The sequence below is a fragment of the Ictalurus furcatus genome, chromosome 10 (assembly GCF_023375685.1).
Source record: "Ictalurus furcatus strain D&B chromosome 10, Billie_1.0, whole genome shotgun sequence".
Taxonomy (NCBI): Eukaryota; Metazoa; Chordata; class Actinopteri; order Siluriformes; family Ictaluridae; genus Ictalurus; species Ictalurus furcatus.
In genome coordinates, this window is record NC_071264.1 from 10,178,529 (window position 1) to 10,198,086 (window position 19,558).

The following is a 19,558-nucleotide window of genomic DNA, read 5'->3' on the forward strand; positions in this document are numbered from 1 at the left end:
GTGAACCTTTCATATAAGTAATGTTTTTGGACAAACGAGCCCCAATATAATATGATATTGTATAATATTGAATATGAATATGATATTATAAATTTTTTATTTGTGACCTCAAGACTTGACCATCTTATAGTTTTATTGTTTTTTTAAGTCCAGTTTTATAATTTAGGACTTGTCAATCCATATTCAAAACATGTTTTGGCATATTTTCTGTTCGGTTTCTTCACTTCTGAGTCACTGTTTTCAGGGAACTTGAAGACGTCGATAGACGGGAAAAATTAGTCAATTTCTATTGCTGAACTCCTACACTAGTGCATAGTGTCATTATAGAGATAAATAGACTAAAATAGCACACACAATTTTCATTGAAATGTGGCTTGGTTGACTGTAACTCTCAGTAACATACTCAAAATAGTAGCACACAAAATCTGTCTTCATACACAGAGCGATATTCATAATATTCATTTGTCAAATAAATGAATAAAACAAAAGAGGTGATTATGAGTTTCTCTCATACCACATTTGTAAATCAGGTGACCACATAGGTTCACAGCCCCTAGTTTGTGAAGTCCTGATATAGGTGCTGATATATTGTATGTTATTATTAAATCATTTTTAAACATATACAGGGGGGGAAATAAGTACTGAACACGTCCACATTTTTTTTCTGTAAATATATTTCCTATGAGGCTATTCACATGAAATTGTAGCTGTCATTACAAACAAAGGCTTCTCCACTAAGTATTAAATAAATTTCAGTTAGTGTGTTCAACACTTTTTTCTTGTGTCATTCCGCTTTAATACACATAACTTCATTTATGGACTTTAATGTTTGGATTTCTTTATATGTACGGATTTCTTTAGTTAATACCAAAGTCTGTTGAAAATTTCATGTGAATAACCTCTATATATTGTTTTCAGTAATATATTTCCTGAAAACAATGCTGGCGTGTTCAGTACTTATTTCCCCCACTGTACTATATCCATATTAACTCATTTTACCAGAGGCCAAAAAAAAAAAAAAAAAGAATTCATGCCTGTTTTGGGGATGCCGTGTTCAGCACTGAATTTATTTGTGATGTTACCCTCCTCAGTAGTGATTAATGGCTCATATGAAAGAAGACACTCAGGGCTTTTTTTTTTGAATTTGCAGTTTTTCATAAGTATATATATTATTTTACCTAACCTACCAAGTGTACATGTTGTAATTTTATTGGGCGGCTGTTTTGTTAAAGCTTTAGTTGTGCTGTCCGTTTGATCTCTGTACCAGTGTCATTGTGGAGAGGTGTTAATTGTTTGTCCAGCAGGGGGCTCACACCCCTCCCCTTTCCCATCGCCCTGCTCATCAGCATTTAAACACGGAGACATTATACTCTACACACAGGAACCCAACAGTGTCCTGACTAAACTTATAACAGATTTGCGATGATAAAATAATTTATTTGTTTATACTGATTGAAAATGTCAGATAAGTTGATTTCCATTTCGCCAGTGTATTGCGAGAAAGTGTTTAACACCCCCAGCGACAAGCAAAGGTACAGTTTAGCTCTATCTTTTTCTAAGAGTGTATGTAAGTAGCCCATCTATTATGGGCTAATAACTATGGAGGTCTCATCCGCCATCTACCCCATCAATCAGTGAAATGGTACCCTGCAGGACCACCACTGGACAGATATTATTTGGATGGTGCACCATCTTCAGTGACAATAAATTGGCACAAAGATGCAGGAGTGTTGCTTAAGTTTTTAAACACTGTCTACACTTACATGCTACTTAAAAGTGCTTTAGGTAACATCCCAGAGTTGAAGCTGTTCTGTACTGTGGAATGGGCTAAAATTCCTGCAAGCCGATGTGCAGGACTGATCAACAGTTACCAGAAATGTTTACTTACAGTTATTGCTGCACGAGGGGGTCACACCACATACTGAAAACAAAGGTTCACATACTTTTGCCAGTCACAGATATGTAATATTGAATCATGTTCCTCAATAAATAAATGACCAAGTATAATATTTCTGCCTCATCTTTTTAATTGGGTTCTCTTTATCTACTTTTAGGACTCGTGTGAAAATCTGATGATGTTTTAGATCATATTTATGCAGATATCTAGAAAATTCTAAAGGGTTCACAAACAAATTCTAAAGGGTTCAAGCACCACTGCATATTTAGAGATTATAGCTGACGATATTTCATTCACCATTTGTGATAATTGTTCTCTAGAGCAGGGGTATTCAACTAAAATTTGTGAAGGTCCAGCTACATCAAATGTTTGGCTTACAAAGGTCTGGATATGAAACTTCCTGTTACTACATTTGACTATGGACTCTGAGCAGACGAGGGTTGTATTTTTACTTCTCTGCACAACCATCTTTAAACATTGTTTTCGTCATCGACTTTTCCTCTTCTTCTAACAAGCCATGTCATCATTTCACTAATCAGACCAGAGTGTAAATGAAAAAAAAAAAAAGGCTATTAAAATCTGCGAAAACTCTTGACATACTGTAAATGCATGTGATTGGCCACATGTGAGGGTCTGCTACAAAGCTGTGATGATTCATGTTTAAAACATTAGAAATGCTGAACTACGCCCATTTTCTTCCGTAGGTTATTCACTTGTGCTACAGCGTTTTTCAGATGGCTCGATTTGATTCACTGAAATACGTCGCTGGGTCTGCATCTGGACACAGTCTATGAGTTGATGACCCCTGCCCTAGCCCTTCATCAATATCTGTTTTTGACTTCAGAACTGCTATTGGCTGGATATTTTGGCTGGTAGACCCCTCCCTCAGCAATGTCACTGAGGTGTTCAAAAACCCCACCAATGCTGCTGCACTTGATACACTTGAAGCATGGCACAACCATATCAGTGTCACCATGGTCCCATGGTGGTCCCGTTCTACTGACATGTTGATTGATTTAGATACTTTTTCCTTTAATAGTTTAGTATAATAACCCTGGTCCTGCTGTCAATCTGTCCCTCCTTTACTACTTACAAGACACACACACAAGTAGACAGCTTAAGTTAATTTATTGATGTTGGTTCTAGAGAACAACCTGAAGTTTTTGGCTTTGAATGTGGCATATGAAGGTACAGAAAAAGGTACAGGAGTGGCAAAACACGTTTTACATGAAGTAACACTCTTATTCTTCAGACCAAAGACACAATGCCATCAAACAAATGAACACAACAAATAAGTTTGGCAATTTCAGGATTTGCCAGTAAAGGGAATCAAGAGGAAACGTGGCAGATCAGTATCAGTAAAGATTTTTTTTAAAAAAAGACATGAAACAACATAAACAACAATGAAAATGGTATGCTCCTTTTTACTGTACATATAACTTCACCAAACTGGATCATTATGGCATTGGAGTGCTCTCCAATTGTGCATGTGTGTGTGAAATTTCTGCACATGTTAGTGCAGTTTAGTTGCATTGAATGGACTGCACAAATCATCTGAACGAATTTTAGTGTTTCCTCTAGGACAGAAAAGTGGGATTTCTGTATTCACCTAATGTGATGAAATACAGGAGAGACCAAAAACACCAAAACACTAATTCTACTAATAATGTAATTACATATTTTAATAAGTCTGTTTTTTTTTTTAAATTAATGTCTAGTCATCTATAGTTTATTCCAAAAATATATGGATTAAACCCTCATTGAAAACACTGTTAAAGTCACATGAATGAAGTTATGTCAGTGAACAGCAGGGACAGGTTTTCAGTCAGCTGTCTTGGATCCTGGTTTATCTCTAGCCCTTTAAATGTCCTGGAATTATTTCTGGTTCAAATTCCTGGAGGGAAAAAAAACCCCCCTCAGGACTCTCAGATCAATATCATAGGCTAATATCTCACATGTCTTAATCGAGGCAGCAAATCGTGGCAGTTTGCAAGCTGTCAGTAATACGTTTGAGATAATGATGTTAAAACTGGACTTTAGGTCAAATCAATACATACGACACAAATGTGAGTGGAAGTGGTGATTTAAGATCAGAAATGGGTACCCCTGGATATTCTACTCAGCTATACTTGTTCATTCTATACGGGGTCAGAATATACACTATATGAGAAACTGAAACATATATTTATGCACCCAGACTTGAGAGTTTATCTTTCATGTAGCCATTAACTTTATAACAGCAACATTAATACAACCCCAATTCTGAAAATGCTGGGACAGGGGCAATTTAGGACTAATAGCAATGTGACAAGTTGAAATAAGAAGGTGATGTGAAACAGGTGAGGCAATCGTTTAATCACAATATATAAGGAGCCTCCAAAAAAGGCTCCAACAAAACCCCAAAACCTTATTCTGGCACTTACACCTCTACTCTGTGCACTTTGCTTCTTCTAGAAATAGATCTTGTATGGTAGCACTACTTGTATTGTTCTCCGCTTGATATATCGCTTTGCTTGTATTTCCTCATTTGTAAGTCGCTTTGGATAAAAGCGTCTGCTAAATGAATAAATGTAAATGTAAATGTAAATGTAAATGTAAGGCCTAGTCCTTCAAGAGCAAGGATGGGTCGAGGCTCGCCAATCTGCCAACAGATGCGTCAGCTAATAATCCAAAACTTTGAGAGCAACTTTCCCCACAGACAAATCTGTAGGATTTTGGGCATTTCACCTTGTACAGTGCACGATATAATTAAAAGATTCAAGGAATCTGGTCAAGTCTCTATGCGTAAAGGGCAAGACCGAAAACCACTTCTGAATGTGCGTGATCTCCGATCCCTCAGACGTCACTGTCTTAAAAACCGTCATGAGTCTGTAATGGAGATCCTGACATGGGCTCAGGAATACTTTGGTAAACCTTTATCAGTCAACACCATTCGCCGCTGTATCCACAGATGCAAGTTAAGGCTTTACTACACAAAGCAGAAGCCATACATCAACACTGTCCAGAAGCACCACTGACTTCTCTGGGCTCGGTCTCATCTGAGATGGACAGTAGCACAGAGGAATCGTGTTTTGTGGTCTGACGAGTCGACATTTCAAATAGTTTTTGGACAAAACAGCCGTCGTGTTCTCTGGGCCAAAGAGGAAAAGGACCATCCAAGCTATCAGCGTCAGGTCCAAAAGCCAGTGTCTGTCATGGTATGTGGGTGTGTCAGTGCCCATGGCATGGGTAACTTGCACATCTGTGAGGGCACCATTAATGCAGAAAGATATGTACACATTTTGGAGCAACATATGCTGCCATCCAGAGCAGAACAACGCCAAACCACATTCTGCCCGCATTACAAGCGCATGGTTGTATAAGCAGAGAGTGCGGGTGCTAGCATGGCCTGCCTGCAGTCCTTACCTGTCTCCGATTGAGAATGTGTGGCGCATTATGAAGTGCAAAACAAGGTAACAAAGGCCCTGTACAGTTGCACAGCTGAAGAAACGCATAATGGATGAATGGGGGAAAATTCCATTTGCTAAACTTAACCAATTGGTGTCTTCACTGAGCGCCCAAACGCTTAATAAGTGTTATTAAAAGAAAAGGTGATGTTACACAACGGTAAACAGTCAACTGTCCCAACTTTTTTGGAGTGTTTTTGAAATGAGTGTATATTTAAAAAAATAAATTAAATTCACAAAGTCAAACATCAAATAATGTGTTAATAATTTGTTTTCAATATAGTACAGGGTGAATTGATTTTCAAATTATTATTATTTTTTTTTTTTGCATTTTCCATACTGTCCCAACTGTTTCGGAATTGGGGTTGTAGAAAAATCCATCCTGAAACACACGAAATATATTTCGATGGAAACATTTGTGATGTGCTTAGCGATTCTGACACTAATTGGTTTGTTGATGCTGTATTTATGTTATTCCCATGAGAAGTTAGTGGACGCCTGCTGCTCAGGCATCACAGGAGAACATAACTAGCACAGATACAGTGGAGTTTAAGGAGGAAAAAGAATTTTCAATGACATCAAATCTAAGGGATAATGATCAGGTTTTACTGTTATCTCCTAAGAATAAAAAAAAACGTAAGAGCTTCTTTTGTCACTCACCATTTTTCAGTGACATTCACGTTCATATTAATGAGAAATCCAGCATTGAAGTAGTGCATTCAGAAAACGTTGTGGGACATGTAGGACACAGTGAACCAAGGTGAAAATAGACTAACCTGTCAATGAAAGACGTTTCAACTAAAAAAAAAAAAAAAAAAAAGAAAAAAAAGTTGACTTTGCATGTTAATTATAAAGATTAATATGCAAATCATGCAGGATTTATGGATTTATCATTGATGTAATACTAGTTGCATTAAAGAGTAAAATGAGGCCATAACTTCTACTTGCACAGGAAACATTTGGAAACATTGAAATATACATATAAAAGCTTTCAGATATCCTGTATTGTAAAGCTACATTTACAATTTGGATTCCTCATTGCTATAACATAAACTAGTTGAAGCCATATTGAAATGATTCAGATCGGAAAACCTTGCACCATGACTGGGATTTACATGCTTTGCATTCCGTTGATATTTTCACACAAAACAAATGTAAAACAAACCGATCCTCTGATTATTTTTATGCTGAGTTAGAGCAAAGCAGTACCTCTTTATCCAGGTGTGCAGAATGTTAACATCTCGACCGATTTAACACTGAATGGTCTGTTTCAAAACAGCAAGATCGGATTCATTATTAATGATACATAAAGATGTAAAGGTGAATATTGAGGTGTAAGTGTGAATATCAGTGTAAATGGGTTTTTAGTGGTCTATAATAAAGATGCACTGGGTAATATACAGGGGTACCGTGCTACATTAAAGTGAAATCGTTATTTATATCCTGAGGTTATTAGTGTCATCATTATTTATCTTAGGCTAATATTTGGCATGACTGTCACTTGACATGACTGTCATGATCAATTTGTCTGTTCAAATTGACAAAAAAAATACTGAAAACACAAATGAATGCTAAATGAATTATTTAAAAGGTAAACTAAACTTCTACTTGTCTGAAACTAATGGTATGGGTGCAAAAAAAAAAAGAAAAAAAAAAGTTCCTAGACCCTGTTAGCTTCCCATAAATATTACAATTTCCTCTATAGACAACATGTACATCATTTTGAAGGAAGACTCTCTTTCTCAGAAGATCTCCTTGCTTTGTTAATAGACCCTGAAGAAGCCGAGCCATCCTCAGATCTCTCCTCAGTCAGTGAGTGATCATTACAGCCACCTGTGTGCTAGACACAAATGCATCTGAAGAAGCTAGGACTAAAAGGCTTATCTGGCAGGAAAAACAGGAAATGTGTGCCTAATAGGTGAAATGAGGAGTTATCTCATTAGGTGGTGTGGGGCACATCGCTCAATAGGAGTCTGCTACAGCCAAACTTAAGTTCATCACAGGTTTAGGAGCAAATTATCGCTGAGACATGTCATTAGGACAGCAGTGCCATGCACCTAGCTATGCACATTTTGTCTCTTTAGTCTCGCTCTCTCACAGCCTCCTTGTCCATTGTGTCAGGAGACAACGTCCTGCGGCACCGAGTCACGGACCTCTCAGGGTCGGTGTGCTCCGCTTCCTGCGGACTCTCGGAGTCTGACTCCCCCTCCTCCTCCAACGTCAGCTCGAACTGGAACTTTTCGCTTGTGGAGGCTCCAATGGCACCATGCGAGTCCTGTTCCTCAGGCGGGGGTGAGGGACTGTGGCGGATCATGCTCTGGTACCACTCACGGTTGTCCTCCAGAGTGTCCAGGATGTCTTGTGCGTCCGGGTGGACGAGGTCAGCCCATGTCTCCCAGAGAGGGTGCACGATGTAGTCAATGAAGCCCACCTTCACATGGAGGCAAACAGTGATTAGACATTTAGCAAAGACACTTTAGATCACTCAGTCTAAAATGTTTGTTTTGATATCAGTGCAATACCTAAAAAATATTTTCTGACTTAGTTAATTATTAGTATTAGTAACTACCACTACTACTACTATTAAGTATTATTATTATTATTATTATTATTAAAACTCACACATAGTGATCCTTAGCTGAATGTGTATATGTCAGTGTTAAAAGAAATGAGACATGTACTTAAGTCACCAGATCTTTTCATATTTACAAAAATCATTCAATATTTAAACATCATAATTCCAAAATTGTCACAATCTGTAAGACCTAAATAAAGGTTTGATTGACAATGACTGTTCATATTCATTAGAGAGACTGAGCTGTATATTAGAAATCATTTCTAGTATTCCTCCCTTCTTTTTGTACAAAAGTGTTTTTTAAATGGGTTACTCTGACATGATTCGTCAGACCACTAGTACTTTTCATCATTAAACAAGGCCAAGAACCAGCTACTCACAAGATGAGGTTGCCTGACTGACAATGCAAACAGCTAAGTCCCTTTACTAGCCACAGTGCTGTTTCAAACAAAACTCTCTAATAGCTTTTAAAAACACGATGCCATGAACTTAGTTTTTCAATTTAGTTAGTATTTCTTGCTTCCATGCATGGAAGTGTATATACACAGAAGGTCAGAGAGCCAATCACACTGCAGCTCTCAAAAGTCAATAGCAGTGGACAGAAAAGTGTACAAAAAAGGCCAGACATGAATTGTGGCCACGGGTCTGAGGCCTAGACCAGTTTGACCTGAACGGATCAAAGGTGGATCAACCTGCCTATAGGCCACTCCTTATGAAAGATTTCTCTTGTCTGTTATAACAGTCACAGTATTTACGAAAGGACGAAAAAACATTGACAAAAAGTTTTGGAAAATAAAGCTGCAGTCCAGCCTACATATTAACCACTTGGCTGCTCATGTTGCTTTGGTACCTGAGACTTCTCCACTGAAGCAGTGTGTTTGTCACACATGGGGCTAATCTCCATGCCTTTGTCTCGCTCCCGGTCACCCTGGGTGAAATACTCCACCATGATGCGGTCTGTCCACTGCCTGTAGATCTCCAGAGGCTTTGTAGGGTTGCTTAGGTCGGCACAGTGGACCATGTTTTGGAGAACCTAAAGCCAGAGGATGGTAGAAACATGAGCTTGCAATTCAAATCAGTGGAAGGAATCTCTAGAACAATCTACAAAACCAGAACCGTAATTCAAACCTGTATTCTGTCCGAGTAGTTGTCCAGCAACAATACTCCAAGACTGGTCACTTTCTTTGTCTCAACCATGGTCTTCAGGTCTGCTAGGAAATTCATGTGTTTGGACATGTCTGTGGCTAATACCTGTTTTAAAGTAAGTCATAAAATAAGTACATAGCTTCAAATAAGTGGAAAGGTATGGTGGAGGGAAAAAAGCTCACACCCTCCATGGTTTATAGGTGGGAAAAAGAAACCGTTTATATTTACTTTACTTATCCACAAAAAAAAATCAAGAAGTTAATAATAAAATGTGGTTTGGTGTTTGTGCCATAAAACACCAATCCAAAACATATGGCAAAACCAACTGAAAAACACATGTATATCACATTCACTCAACTCAAGAGAGATATGTTATTTAATATCTTAACAAGTGAAAACATCTTGAATATATGCAAATGTGTTTATTATTTTTCCATGTATGATGACTGGTTATAAAGATCACTGTACTTAATCGAGTCTTACTACACTGGGAGATAATTTAATCTTCTTTTGAGAAATAAATAAACAATTTCATTTGATAACATTGATTCAAATGAGCAAAAGCTTGTATATGCCAGGTGTAAGTTAAATACATTTTAGTAACCTTTTTACATTTTTTAAATTACCTTTATTATTATATCTTATCATCCACTATCCACTATAATCACTATCCTCTGACTAGTTTTTGGTATAATAATATATACGTGATAATGAAGAGACATCAATCTAATGAAAGGGTCAAATTTCTTTGTCGTAAGGGTGCACACATACTTGATTCTGCCATCAAGTGTAAATGCTGATGGACCAAATACAAAGAAACATATGGGCTGCGTTCGAAATCACATACTGTGACAGTACCGACTGCATTCGATTCAGTACCTACTGCTCGGCCGTTGATACGGTACATACTGATCTCGTATAAGTGTGTAGCGTGAATACAATATGGACGCATTACATCCACTATGTTGGCATTGTCATGTGACCTAGAACGTAAAAAGAGCAGACTATTTTTTGCCTTCTGGCATTTTTGATTCTGACAGCTCTTCTTCCGCGCCAATCCCATTGCCTTATGGGATAGCGCAGCATCCATAGTGCAGAACTCGGCAGAAGTAGTTGGTCATCTGGGTATTTCTCGTCGAATATTTTTTGAATACTGAGAATTCGGACATACTTCTCCTTTGGTGTACTGCTGTTCGCCTACTGTAGTAGGGTAATCGGGATATTCGGATGCAGCTGTGCTCTTGATAACATTATGTACAGTAGATTAGACTCACTGAAGGTTAAATCTCAAATCAGAGTCTCACCATGTCGATAACCATCGTGCGAAGTGACTGCCGCTGCTTCTTGCTCAGGTTCCGGAAGATGTCACAGTTTTCCTCTTGTAGTAGTTTAAATCCCACGGCCAGGTGGTGGTTCTCCAGTACAGATGCATCGTTGTACATCAGAGCTAGCTCAGAGTCTGAAAAGGAAAACAAAGAGTAAGCTGACTGAACGGCAAATGAAGGTGGTACACACTGAATTATCTATAATTCAGCTACTTGGATTATTTTCTAATTGATCCTTGCTAGATAATTGATTATAGATAATGGATTTAGAAATAATTGTGCGTAAACGTACTGGTGTTGATGAGGAACTGGTTTGACACTCCAGGATGATCAACATCATGTATGGCACTAGCGAACAAAGCAGCCATGATTTCGAGGTCAGTGAAGACGTCCTGGAATAAAGAACAGGTCATTGCTTATTATTATTCGTGACTAAAATCTCAGCTCCGTTAGTTTGCTTAAGAATATAAGCAGAAAGGAACCTCTAAAGCAGGTGTGGAGAGGAGAACGTGTGTGGATTGCACTACGTCAGCAGCATGGATGTTATTGTGATAGGCGACATCAGTGTGGTAGTGGCCCTCTAGGGTCATCATGAAGGTGATGAACGTGTCTGCTGGGATCTTAAAGCACTTCAGTAGGTCTCGTTCCTAGAAAAAAAAGTTGACACAGCGATATAATAATATACAGTAAGTCACTATGTATACAGTATATACAGAGACAAGGAACTCAGGGTAGGTTCAAGTTTTTATACCTGAAAAATCGTGTACATTATCACCGTCAGTGGCCGATTCCCTGAATGCTCTGCTATCTTAAAGATATCAAGGCCCCAGCGATTGATGTCCTCGATTTCCTAGAATTATAAAGCTTGTGTTCATATGAAATCTCTCAATATGCATGCACCTTGTACTAGCTTCTCATGGCTCTTTCAGCAAAGGTAAAATTATTACTATCAGTTTGATCAAGAAGTCCATTTGATGAGACTGTAACACATCAGAAGAATGACACAATCCTGTCATAAACATTTCATTGCAGAGTTGTGAGTTGTGACGTGACCATTTATGTCCAATGATAAAGCAGTGTCATGTTAATATTAGTGCCGATTATCACTATAGCCGTCACAATGATGTAGCGTACTATAGTACTATTGTATGCTACATTCATGAATGTAGCGTACTATAAGCATATATTTGATGACAAAAATTATTACTAGGGATGCATCGATACCAGACTGAGTACGAATATGAGTACATGTTTTTTGGTACTTGTCGATTTCGTTGAAACAGATACCGAAATGAGTAACCAACATAACATTATCTAGGTGATTTTAAATGAGGTGCATTAGTTGGCTATATTAGTTACTGTGTACGGTTGGAGTAGGGTTCTAAGTAGGGTATCAACAGCAGAGCAGCTTCACTTCTACGTCTTCGTATGGCTATACATTTTATTTGATAAATAATGAATTATTGTGTCTGAATCCCTCATTGTCAAGGACTGATAATGAGGTGTTATTTTCACTTATCTAGCAGTGTCTGTAGACATTTTATTTCCTAGCGTGAGTGTTGCTTACGGCTGTGTTTGTGCTAGCAGTAAACTGGCTACTTGTATTGTATTATGATGTTGTATACTCTTGATATTTTGGCAGATCGCAAGTTGCATCATGTGGTATCAGATGTTGGTATCGAATCATTTTTACGAGTGCCGGACTGAACAAAATGAGCATGGTGTCGTACCAATACCCAGTGCTAGAATCGGCATTAATAAATCCCTAGTTATTATATTTACTCAATGATAATTGCTGTATTACTTGATACACATGTTAAAGATGGTACACTAGTCAGCATGTATGTTATGGCAAATGTTATGAAAAATGTAATATGTTTATGATGCTGTTATAGACTCAGGCAATAACGTGTCATTGGCAAGTCATAGCATTTATAATAATATAGCTTTTTAATAGTAAAAATTCTCACCTAGCCTTTTTTTTTTTTTTTTGCATATGACACAGCAGAATATTATACCATCAAATAACAATGCCAGTTACAGATAACCATAACTGGAAACAAGCTGTCAAGAAAGCCTATCGTGGCATTTTACATCTGACCATATTACAGCTGTTTATATATATATATATATATATATATATATATATATATATATATATATATATATAAACTTTTTATAAACAGTTTAGTACTACTTTCTTTGAACAAAACAAATTGCTTTATCTTTAAAAGAGTCTCCCGGATGAGACTGTTTGGTCATAAACTTATGCTTTGTGCGTGTGAATGGACTGACCTTGGCCAGCAGGCTCTCGTGCTCGGTGTTGACCCCGAAGCGAGGTATGCGGCTGGGAGCCAAGCTCGGGCCGTGCGTCAACTTCTTCACTCCGCTGATCTGAGACATGGGACGCCGCTTCTTCTCCTTCTCCTTCGGCGGTGGAGACAGGATCTCCACATCGTGCGATTTCTCTACACACATTATAACGTTTATACTGGCACACGTACTTAATCAACATCTACAGTATATTTCCATATAGTCATTCAGCAGTAACTAAAACGTATTCACTTTTGAACATCTTTCACCACACTTATTTCACTCTTCCTGTAACACAGTCCCATAGATTCCTCATAAAAGCAGGTAATATTAATATCAGTAAAGTGCCTTCAAAATATTAGTGTTTATCATTTACAGATGCTTCCTTTTCACTGTGGGTCCTGTTCGTCACGATATTATTTAAACCCACACTGACGCACAATACACCCCGACAGGCAATACTGCAATCCCCATAGCAACAACAGGCAACGTGTTTAGGATTGTTTCCAGCCTTTCCTTTGTTTTCCCATCTACATGATTTCCATGCTACAGTACTTACCGTTACACGTATAGCAAGAACCGATCTAAACAGCCATTTTTATTATTCCGAAGGCAATTCATGCAATAGATGCATTCAAAAACATTCACGCATAACACCGAAAACAATTACAATAAAAGTATATTTACATTCAAGAGAATTGCGTCTTACCAACAGCCAATATTTAAGTTGAATCTTCCTTTTATATTCCTACTATAATCAATAAGAAACAACTGGGTGGTTTTCAAAATGTGTAAGATGATTATTTGAAACCCAGGTTTTCAAACAAATGACCGCAATGTATGATGATCAGTGTATCAGTGACACGCTCAGACTTACCTAAAAATGTGCTTGCTATGAACTCTGACACTTGGTTTCCTGAGCGACTCGTCTCTGACAGCTGGGTAAGTTCACGGTTCAGCATTCTTTTAAACTGCACACAGGACACACAATCGATTAGTTACCCAGTTACAATTACTGTAATTTAGGATAGCTCCCCAGCAAAGAAGTACCTAGAGGCAATAATACTACTTAATAGGAAATAGGAAGAAATACATGTATGGTCCTCATATTCCACCAAAATACAAACAAAGGCAGTGAGGCATATGACAGGGTGTGAGGTTACAGGAAAATAATAAACATCAGGGTGCTGCATTACAGCCCATATGCAGTCGATTATTTTCCTATAATCTCATGCCTCTGAGAGTTTTATTCTATTTATATCAGCTAACTTGCCATAACCCCCCCCCCCCCCCGCTTTTTAAAAAAAAAAAAAACCATATAATAATTTTTATCCATTTATTTTTTACATATAATGTTAATTTGAGACATCGCTTAGCTGGAGGACTGCATTTTTTATGTATAAAATTATTCATTAGCATGAGCTGTAAGCATAGTAGATGGAATACTCAGGCATGTCATCCTTTAAACCATTGGCAAGTTTTCTTTACAAAAGAGCATGTGAAATGAACCAAATTATTTGCATCAGTATTCATTTGATGACTCAAAACACAAATTAAAAGCATGATAAAATAACCTACATTCCATGCACACGTTACAATTTCATGACATTGATTATTATCTCATGGCTGCAATAAGTTGTGTCCATAAATAACTTTTCTCTCGATATAACAAAAACAAAACAAAATATAAAATAATAGGATGCACTGGATCAAGTGCTATTTTATAAGCTGTACGAATGATAAACTTTGAAACCAAATTTGCTATGATTATACTGTATGTGGTGATCACAACTAATCCTATTCATGCAACAATACAGTGCCCTCTACTAATATTGGCAAATATTAGCAAAGAAGGCTGTGAAAGATTGTCTGTATTGTTTAACCTATTGATTTTTTGTTCAAAGAATTCACAAAAGTACTCTGCTCTCATGGATATCAAACATATATTTTGTTAAATATATGTGTTCCACAACTATTGGTACCCTTTCAGTCAATACTTTGTGTTGTCTCCCTTTGCCAAGATAACAGCTCTGAGTCTTCTCCTATAATGCCTGATGAGGTTGGAGAATACATGGTAAGGGATCTGAGACCATTTCTCCATACAGAATCTCTCCAGATCCTTCAAATTTTGAGGTCCACGCTGGTGGACTCTCCTCTTCAGTTCACCCCACAGGTTTTCTATGGGTTTCAAGTCAGGGGACTGGGATGGCCATCGCAGAACCTTGATTTTGTGGTCAGTAAACCATTTTTGTGTTGATTTTGATATATGCTAGAAGATCCAACCATGGCTCATTTTAAGCTTTCTAGACTTCAGCCCCAAAACATTAAAGAGCCACTACCATATTGAACTGTGGGCATGAGGTACTTTTCCATATGGCTACCTCTCTGTGTGCACCAAAACCACCTCTGGTGTTTATTGCCAAAAAGCTCTATTTTGGTTTCATCTGAACATAGAACCCGATCCCATTTGAAGTTCCAGTAGTGTCTGGCAAACTGAAGATGCTCGAGTTTGTTTTTGGATGAGAGTAGAGACTTTTTTTCTTGAAACCCTTCCAAACACCTTGTGGTGATGTAGGTGACTTCAGATTGTAGTTTTGGAGATTTTCTGACTCCAAGACGCAGCTAACTTCTGCAATTCTCCAGCTGTGATCCTTGGAGATTTTTTTGCCCACTCGAACCATCCTCTTCACAGTGCGTTGAGACGATATAGACACACGTCCTCTTCCAGGTTGATTCATAACATTTCCAGTTGACTGGAACTTCTTAATTATTGCCCTGATGGTGGAAATGGGCATTTTCAATGCCTGTGCTATTTTCCTATAGCCACTTCCCATTTTCTGAAGCTCAACAACCTTTTGCCGCACATCACAGCTATGGAAATTTGACCTATGTGTTACCTCATATTTATACCACTGTGAAACAGGAAGTCATGGTTGAAAAATTTTCTGTTCCTAGTCACCCAGGTGTACTAAAAAAATGCAAAATATCAATGGAAATATACTTCAAATATATTTTTCTCATATGAATTCACAGGGGTGCCAATAATTGTTGCACACTTATATTTAACAAAGAGTTTTTTTTGATAAACCTGTGTTATGTTTGCAATTGTTTGATATCCATGGGAGCAGAGTATTTCTGTGAAGTTTTTGAACAAAAGACTGGCTTTTGCTTTTATTACTGCCGCTCAGGGCTGGAGTGTGACATAGAGGATGTAGGTAGCCATCTAGCAACATCTAGAGCCAAAAAATCCCAAGAAAATAGACATGAACTAGTCGTTCCTTTACTCTTCAACATTCTACTGATGTTCTGATCACAGAGCCACTTATGCCAGGTTCAGTCCTGATAGAACTACCTGGGCTTGAATGTAGACTAAACGGCTCAAGCGTTAATAAATAATAATAAAAAAAATACTCACAATTTTAGCAGTACAGAATGAGGAATCTGTGACATGCATTCTTAATATATGTGAACATTTACAACCCTCAGGTCTGAACTTGGCAGCAGTTTAAATATCTAGTGGTTACTATATGATATGATAAGACTTACTCAGTGGTGCTGTAGGAAAAAAAAAAAGGGATAACACACACAACACACATATGAGTGTTTTGTGGTTGCCATGGCAACTAGGGTACACAATAGCAGCAGCTCTATGTGGAGACAGGACCCTTCATTCAGACATTACGGGTGTCTGAGAGGACAGCACCTGCTCAATGAAATCAACGAGCCTTCTGCATCTCTGCAGACGCGGTTATGTAATCAGGCAAGTGTGCTATGAAAGAAAAGTCAAGTGAGGCCACAACACACACACACACACACACACACACCCACACACACACACAAGCATGAATTTCTATATCCAAATCTGTGCCCACTGTATCCTTGGATTCCTGTTCTAAGATGAGGAGAACCCGATGTGGTCTTCTGATGTTGTAGCCTTTAAGATTTGGCGTGTTTTGCATTCTGAGATGCTTTTCTTCTCACCATGGTTGTAAAAAGTTACTGCAGCCTTCCCACCAGCCCAAAGCAGTCTGGCCCTTTTCCTCTAAAGTCTCTCATCAACAAGGCATTTCAGCCTGCAGAACTGTCGCTCACTGGATGTTTTTTGTTTTTCACAAAATTCTGTAAAAAGACCATCGTGTCAAAACCCCAGGAGATGAGTCGTTTCTGAACTACTCAAAACAAGCCCTTCTGGCACCAACAAGGTCATGGTCCTGCCACTGTGCCACATGCCAAAACGCCTGAGAAAAATGACTTCCCCCATTCTGATGTTTGATGTGAACATTAAGTGAAGCTCTTGACCTGCATCTTCATGATTTTATGCACTGCTGCCACAGAATTGGCTGATTGGATAATTGCATGACATATGCCCCTGACATATGGTTACAGATGGTTTTGAGATCCCAACTCAGAATGAAAATCTTCTTAGCACTGTGGTGCACGTTTTATATTTCTAACCTCGCAGTTCACGTTGGAAAAGGTTGCACCACCGAGTTGAGCATTAGTGCACTTACCAGAGTGAAAGTCGCAGCTCTGGCACGAGAACATGTATAAAGCCATACTGAGATAGTACTACTGAACAAATCTTGTGGAAAGAAAAAAAGTGTTATTTCATTATCTGACACAGTCCTCTATAGAACAGTGCATGCAGTCTCATATCTTTCGCAGCTTAGAATTCCACTGTAGTCTGCCAGCACATGTAATCCAAGCAGAATAAGTCCGGCTGCTCCACACAGCAAAAAACAGAACAGGATGATACAGATTCCACTTATATGCGTAGAGGCAACACATGTCAATGCTGGTCACTGTATTCTCTCAGTGTGTGTGTACATACAGAAAGATGAGAGAGTATGATGCTTCCACAAGCTACACCCCCCTCCCCAGTTTCCAGCATGCGTTAAGAACTTCCAATCAGCTACTCCTGACAACAGAGATTGAGCCAATCTGATTGGCTGGTGAGCACGGAGGGAGGTGTGTGCATGCACATGGGGCTAGAGGAGTGTGTGCTTTGCATACATAATGTGCATGAAATGGGCAGAAGGATAAATATAAGGGTAACTCTATTCGTGATGGTGTATAAGAGAAAAAGAAGGAATCTGGAGAAGCAGAAAGGATGAGAATGGAAGGTTTGGAAGATAAAGTATGTTTAGAAAGAGTAAAAACTCCTGAACTGCTTCAGCAAGCTACATGTGAAATTCTAAAGGGGTTTTTTTGTGTGTTTTTGACAGGAAATAATGTATTTAATATATTTAGGCAGATATTTCAGGATGAACACACAAAAGTAAAAATATATAGAATTTGTATAGAGCTCAACTGTGGATGAAAATTTAACACATATCCATGGATCTCAGGAGAAGTCTATTTATTATTCTATATAGTTAATAAATCGAAATAATTATTTTGACACAAGTACATAATATTCATTTCCACACTTTTTTTTATTTGCAGAAATATGTGCACTGTGGTTCTGGATGCAGGAATAGGAGATCACGATATTGGCTGTCTATTTATAGCATCAAGCTATATATAGCATTTTCAGTACTACACACAGCAGCGTCATAGACTCGTGGTCTCCCATGACATTAACTCCACATTCCAGGCACACAACTTGGTCGTGTGTGTGTGAGTATCACGTGATGGAGACTGAGACGGAAGCAAGTGCAGATTAATTAGTTTAATGCAATAAGTTCAAAGGATCAGACAGAGATCAAGGTACATAGGCAGGCAAGGGTCAATCAATCAGGCAAACAGTCCAAACTAGGCAAGACAAAGAGACAAAGTCGTAAACGTAAGCAGAAGTCAAGATTCCAGAATAAACAGACACGATACAAGGCTTGGTAACGACAGAGACAAGGCAACTGAGCATATACTTCACAAAGCGTGAATGCACAGGAAGGTCCTTTTTAAACTGTGGTTGTGATTGTGCTGTGAATTGGATGCAGGTGTGCGTGATTAGAATGAAGGTGAGTGTTCTGGGAATTGCGGTCCATGGCGGCCATATTTGTAGGCCACAGTGCAGGATGGGAAATGTAGTCAATGGTTTGCTGCGATATGACAGTGATTGAGTGAGTGAGTGAGTGAATTTGCATGTATGTCGAATATGGCACAAGTACGTGTAGGCTTCAGCCAATGCAACTGTCATTTTTCAAAAACAAACAAACAAACAAACAAACAAACAAACCAAACACCAGGTCTGTGTGTCTTCACTCAACATTCAAAAAATACACCTCCAACTCCAGTTTCCAGTGTTTTTATCTTTATTTTCCCCCATGTTCTCCTCAATTAGGTCATTTTCCAATTCCCACCCACCAGCCAACACTTCCCTGTCACACAACAGCTACCAGCCGAGGAGGGTGAAGACTAGCATGTGCTTCCTTCTAGACACATGGACAGATCGCATCTTTTTGATCTGCTGTTCATGCAGCATCACAGGGCAGCATAACACACTAGGAGAAAAGTGCTAACTGCCCTCTTCCACATACATTAACTCACAAATGTCAACAATTGGCTAGTATGACAATGGTTTAAAAAAAAAAAACCCAAAACAGAATATAGTGTTGAACATTGACTGACAAATGATACCTTATTGGAGGCCATCTCGCTGACTGAGTGACGTGTCTGCAGGGTCTCCAATTGGTCCAGACACCAATCAAGTTCTTCCAGTGTCTCAATGGCCAACTTCTGGTATGCCTCATCTGCAATGGAACGGTTATTGAGCTAGGAACATAAGGATTAAAAAAAAAAACACTATTCCTAGGTATGGACTTGAACCAATGAAAAGTCCCATGGGTTTTCCAATGGAAACGGGAGTACATGCATCACCACTGTTATGCAATGTGAAATCATAGGGCATATACGG

The 19,558-nt window shown here is 38.5% G+C and overlaps 1 protein-coding gene across 7 annotated transcripts in view; it reads right to left on the reverse strand.

Annotated features, from left to right (window-relative positions):
• Window positions 1-3,008: 3,008 nt before the first annotated feature.
• pde4cb (phosphodiesterase 4C, cAMP-specific b) overlaps window positions 3,009-19,558 on the reverse strand; it is an 88,206-nt gene continuing 71,656 nt past the window's right edge. For 6 of the 7 annotated variants that reach the window (XM_053635638.1, XM_053635636.1, XM_053635639.1 and 3 more), the window contains 10 exons: window positions 19,282-19,394; window positions 13,580-13,673; window positions 12,685-12,857; window positions 11,141-11,239; window positions 10,872-11,036; window positions 10,682-10,781; window positions 10,369-10,523; window positions 9,047-9,169; window positions 8,769-8,951; window positions 3,009-7,774 (listed from right to left, as the gene is read on the reverse strand). In XM_053635638.1, the coding sequence (XP_053491613.1) occupies window positions 7,424-7,774; window positions 8,769-8,951; window positions 9,047-9,169; window positions 10,369-10,523; window positions 10,682-10,781; window positions 10,872-11,036; window positions 11,141-11,239; window positions 12,685-12,857; window positions 13,580-13,673; window positions 19,282-19,394 (1,556 nt within the window). In that variant the 3' untranslated portion in view covers window positions 3,009-7,423. Of the gene's footprint in view, window positions 7,775-8,768; window positions 8,952-9,046; window positions 9,170-10,368; window positions 10,524-10,681; window positions 10,782-10,871; window positions 11,037-11,140; window positions 11,240-12,684; window positions 12,858-13,579; window positions 13,674-16,117; window positions 16,238-19,281; window positions 19,395-19,558 lie in introns of those variants that run through there. The other variant, XM_053635642.1, reaches the window with a different exon arrangement.